Genomic DNA, 5,679 nt, shown 5'->3' with positions numbered 1-5,679 from the left:
ATAGGCATCATTTCTCTTATGCCTCATAATTACCCTTGAGGAAATTTTACCCTCATTTGACTGTTATTGAAACCAAAGCAGCAAGAGGGTAACTAATTTGTCCAGAGTAGCTGGTATAAGGTTGAGTTTTGATTTGAACCTGAACCATGTATCAGCAGAGCCTTACTCCTATCTGCTAAACTGTGCTGCTTTCCTGTGAAGGAAGCTTTTATAATCTCTTCTCTTTGATATGAGGACAATTTCTTGTCATTTGAGGTGGTTTTGAGCAGCCATGGGAAGGATAGGGCTAGTGGATAAGAATCTCCAGAACGACTGGATATGAAGTATGAAAATATTTCCCAGTCTTCGTGATCCCTGTCTCTGTCCCCCAAAGTGAGAGCCTCTGCCTTAGAATATCCTGCCTAGGTTACAGGGCCTGAGCATGATGCCTTCAAAAAAAAATTGACAATTCTTTGTCACCCTGTGTGGATTATACCAGCCATGAATGATGTGTAGGCAAGGTTCATCAGTTTCCTTTTCCTTCACACTTTCATTTCCCTTGCCTTCTACAAGGAAGGTAATAAAATTTATATTTTTACCTAAATCAGGATTATAAATATTGTTTGGCTGCAAAGCATGTATCTCAAAGTCAATTAGCTAGGGATTCTGGATTATGTTCTCTTTCAGTTTTCTATTCTCAGTTTGTGTATTCATTCAACACGTATTTATTGAGCATCTAACTAACACTTTGATAGAAGACACAGGCAGATTAGCTGGAATTCTGATACATTAGGATAAATGGCACATGGGGAAGACCGGGTGCTATGAGAACACACAGGAAGAGCAGCATAAGGGTCAGGGGAGGCTTTCTGAGGCAGCAACTTCTGAGCTTGGAACTGAAAGAGAAGTGGGGGTTAGCTAAATGCAGGCGACAAGAGGACATTAGAGACAGGTAACAGGGTAAGTGTAGAATTTTGCAGCTGGAGCAGGGAGTGGGCAGGGGATGAGCCTGGAGGAATTAGCACAGGCAAGATGCTGAAAGATGAACTTAGCAGGGAGGGCAGTGGAAACACTGAAGGGTTTGAAGCCTGGGTTGGGGGGGGTGCACATCAATGACATTCACAGTGTAGAAAGATTCCATGAGTTAAGTATTGACTGTCTATGTGTGTGCTTCTTAGTAAATCATAACCTTGGAACTGGTTGCCACTGGTGGGTGGTTGATAAGGAGTCTAGATAGATTTGTACACAGAACCTTGCCCCACAACATTAGAATTTCCCTTGCTAATCTGTACAGAAGACTGTTCAATTCTGACGTGATCTTTCTGTCTTCGGAACCTCTGGCAACATTTCCTAAAATTCTCTCAAAACCAAAGCCTGAGAAGTGAGGAGAGTGGGGGCTGTATGACTTTGTTTTCTCTGTTCTCCACTACTCATTTCTGGGGCATTGCTGTGAATTGCTCACCAAAGTCTTGCTCCAATTCAGGAGGCAGCCGTTTGAATAGCAGCAGTGGTGAGGGGGAAGGAGGAACCACATGTAGGGTTCCTTCGTTAAGAAAATAGCTTTGGCATATTGAGACCATGTTTGAGTGAGTGGAAAATAGCTATAGTGGAAAATTAAGAGGGAGTTACAAGTTAGTGTTTTAATATAAGCTCACAGAGCAGGGCAGGGTCTCGAGGTGGCTAGCAGCTGACATCACAGATGGCCCAGGGTGTTTATAGAGCATAGCGTGACTAGTGAGCAGAGTTCCTGCAGAAGTGAGCTCATCTTCTTTACTGGAACTCAGAGAAGGAGGAGAGAGAAGGAATTGTTTTGGTTGTGAGCAGCTGAGCTAGGTGACTTCTTTCCTTCCTACCCATCACACTCTCATAATTGTGGATTATATTAAGTTTTGCCTGGTTGCTTTGGGTGAGGTTTACTGAATTTCAGAATTCACAAAATGGCCTTTCTGACTCTTCTCCCTTAGTAATGGACACTTGGTTGGCTTATGCACCTGTTACTCTAGTGTTTCATCACCAGACAGCCTGTTGCTGTCGTTCTTGCAGCTAGTTATGAAGGCCCTGCCTCTTTCTCCCTCTTCCTCTCTTCTCACAGAGCCCCCTGTGGGCCTAGAAGGGTAAAGGGAAGGGTTGGACAGCACATTTTTTGCCATCAGTATAGCTAAATGGATGATGCAAAATGAGGAGAAAGGTGGCCATCTGACCTTGGGAACTGATTTCGGGTCAAAGAGTTTCAAGACACTGGGACCAATATTTGTATTTTAAACTCAGATGATACTTAAGAAATGGTTCTGCAACTGCAACAAGGCCCACTAGTTCATGAATTAATGTGTCATAACTTATGCTCAAGCACCACACAAACATCCCATGTGTAAATTATTGCACAAGAATTTCGTGCCCTTTGTGTCCTACAGCTTAATTAGTCCATGAAGCTACATGAGTTAGATGAAACCCAAAGGGGATTTTTGTCATGTAGTGTGTAAAAAGGAGAATGTTGGGAGATATTTGATGCTTTTCTGAGGAGAAAGCAGTGTTGATTTTTTTTTTTTAAATGATTTTCTTTGATTTCAGTTTCTGTGATGCTCAGGCTGCAATGGGTTACATGGGACTTCTGAGCTTTGGTTGTGAGCTTTCTTTAGTTGGTTGAACACCAACTCAGTTCGGTAAATATTTATTGTTTCTTTAGGCATTATGAAGGGCTATCGAATACTAGATGAAATACAAAGCAGCAGCTTTGAAGCCTGAGTAATGGACCTCAGCAGCTGCAACTCAACTTGGCTAAACTCAGCCTCACTGAACCAGATCCCAGAGTCTGCACCCTGGACTTGCTACAGCTCTCTGATCCTGGAATAGTCTTCATTTCCAGCTAGAATGCTGCGTCAGACATTTCGTACATTTGGTCAAAAACTGGTACGCAGACCTATGCTGGAGGAACCAGTGGCTGAGGATGACCCAGAGAGAAGACTGAGCACTCTGGATTTAGTGACCCTGGGTGTGGGCCGCACACTGGGTGTAGGTGTGTATGTCCTGGCTTGTGAGGTGGTCAGCAATCAAGCAGGACCATCCTTTGTGATTTGTGTTTTGATTGCTGGCCTATCTTCAATGTTGGCTGCGCTGTGCTATGCAGAGATTACTGCCCGGGTTCCCCATTCTGGCTCTGCATATCTCTACAGCCATGTCACTATAGGTGAGCTTTGGGCTTTCATCACTGGCTGGAACCGCATCCTCTCCCTTGTTGCTAATGCAGTCATTTATTTCCAGGTATTGTTCTTAGTTTTTGAGTCACTGCGTGTGACACTGCAAGAATTTATCTTAACGCATGTTTCCCACTACCTTAGAGAAGACCATATAAGCTTCATTTTTATGTTCACTCTGTGGTTTTTCATGGATTTCTGGTATGATTCAACTTCCTCGCTTGCCAAAGTGGTCATGTTGGTGAAAATTTTGGTTCTCAGTTTTGTCATCATCGCTGGCTTCGTTAAGGGGGACCTGCACAACTGGAAGCTCACAGAAGAGGACTACGTAAAGGCTGGACTCAATGACACCTCAAGCTTGGGCCCTCTGGGCTCTGGAGGATTTGTGCCTTTTGGCTTCGAGGGGATTCTCCGTGGAGCAGCTACCTGTTTCTATGCATTTATAGGTTTTGAGGAAATTGTTACCAGAGTTGAGGAAGCCCAGAAGCCCCAACGTTCCATCCCCAGGAGCATTGTTATTTCACTGTTCATCCTCTTTGTGCTGTATTTTGGTGTCTCTTTAGCACTTACACTTATGGTGCCTTACTACCAGCTTCAACCTGGGAGCACCTTGCCCGAGGCATTTCTCTTTATTGGCTGGGCTCCTGCCTACTATATTCTAGTGTTTGGATTTTTCTGTAGTTTTTTGGGAAGTATCTTTGGACTTATTTTCCCCATATACCAGCTGTTACACAAGATGGCAGGGGATGGCCTCCTGTTCCCTGTCATTGCCTGGATCCTTACCAGGAACATCATCATCAGAATGTTTTTTTTAATCTTTATGATCATTGCAGCAATCATGACCTTCTTCTTTGGAATCACTGATGTTGTGGACCTCATGTTTATTGGGTCCATGATATCTTACTCCATGGTTGCTATTTGTGTTCTCATCATCAGGTATCAGCCTGAGATGCAGAATGATGAAAATGAAACAGAGGTGCAGGATGAGAATGGACCTGCAGCAGGGAGGCTGACTCTACAGGGACTACTTTTTCCAGGCAGCCCCACCCCCACTCCACTCTCTGGCCGAGTTATCTATGTTTGCTCCTTACTGCTTGTTATGCTGCTCATTCTTCTGTGCCTGGTGCTGGCCCAGTGGCCAGTCCTGCTTTCTGGAGACCCAGTGTGGATTTCAGTGGTTGTGCTGCTCCTGGTGCTCATCACTGGGGTCACTGGGGTCATCTGGAGACAGCCTCAGAGCTCCAGTTCCCTTCACTCTAAGGTCTCTGCTCTGCCTCTCCTCCCAGTACTGAGCATCTTCATGAATGTTTACCTTATGATGCAGGTGTCAGCTGCCACCTGGATCGTATTTGGTGTCTGGATGCTGATTGGGTTTGCTATCTACTTCAGCTATGGGTTCCGGTATAGCCTGGTCTCTAACCGCACTTAAGCTAGGGCCAAAGCTGTAAACTTTGAACTCAGTAGTTCTAGTACCTATTATTACTTTTATTTTTTACTTATCTACTTTTGAATTGTGCCTGTAGCAGCACACTGGCTTTTAAAAATATTAAAAATGGGGTGCCTTGATGGCTTAGTTGGTTAAGCATCCGACTTCAGCTCAGTTCACAATCTCACGGTTTGTGAGTTTGAGCTAACAGCTCACAGCTTGGAACCTGCTCTGATTCTATGTCTCCCTCTCTCTCTGCCCATCCCCACTCACACTCTGTCTCTCTCTCAAAAATAAATAAACATTAAAAAATTATAAAAATATTATTAAAAAACTAGAGAAAATGTTTTTGTTTTCTTTGACAAAATATCCAGTGGCAGTGGGATGCCTGCCTGGCTCAGTCAGTAGAGCATGTGACTCTTGAGCTAAGGGTGGTGAGTTAGAGCCCCACTTTGGGTGCAGAGATTACTTAAAAAATATGCAGTAGCAGAATTACTGGATTACTTAGTAGGTCTATTTTTAATTTTGTGAGGAACCTCCATACTGCTTTCCATAGTGGCTGCCCAATTTACGTTCCTACCAATAGTGCATGAGGGTTCCTTTTTCCCATTATCTGGCCAACATTTGTTTTTCTTGTCTTTTTTATTTTATCCATTCTGTCAGGTATAAAGTGATATCTTACTGTAGTGTTAATATACATTTTCCTGATGATTAGTGAGGGGGAGTATCTTTCCCTGTGTCTATTGGCTATCTGTATATCCCTTTATGAAAATGTATATTAAGGTCATCTGACCATATTTTTAATTGGATTATTTGTTTTTCTGGTGTTGAGTTGTATCAGTTCTTCATGTGTTTTGAGTATTAACCCCTTATTTGATGTATCATTTACAAATATCTTCTCCCATTCAGTAGGTAGCATTTTTTGTTTTATTGATGGTTTCCTTTTCAGTGCCAAAACATTTTAGGTACATGAATTCAAAAGGAGAGGTGCCTGGGTGGCTCAGTTGGTTGGGCGACCGACTTCGGCTCAGGTCATGATCTTGCAGTTTGTGAGTTCGAGCCCCGCGTTGGGCTCTGTGCTGA

General features: G+C 43.4%; 1 protein-coding gene across 1 annotated transcript; it reads left to right on the top strand.

Moving 5' to 3' along the window:
* The first annotated feature begins 2,392 nt into the window (after window positions 1-2,392).
* Window positions 2,393-4,761, top strand: LOC122473072 (cationic amino acid transporter 3-like). Its single transcript, XM_043563181.1, has one exon. It carries the CDS (start codon window positions 2,848-2,850, stop codon window positions 4,597-4,599), a length of 1,752 nt encoding a protein of 583 aa, XP_043419116.1. The 5' UTR covers window positions 2,393-2,847; the 3' UTR covers window positions 4,600-4,761.
* The last annotated feature ends 918 nt before the right edge of the window (window positions 4,762-5,679 follow it).

This window comes from Prionailurus bengalensis, chromosome B4 (assembly GCF_016509475.1).
Source record: "Prionailurus bengalensis isolate Pbe53 chromosome B4, Fcat_Pben_1.1_paternal_pri, whole genome shotgun sequence".
NCBI classification, from domain to species: Eukaryota; Metazoa; Chordata; class Mammalia; order Carnivora; family Felidae; genus Prionailurus; species Prionailurus bengalensis.
Note: the sequence above shows the minus strand (reverse complement) of the source record. Positions and strands in the feature narration are given on the sequence as shown.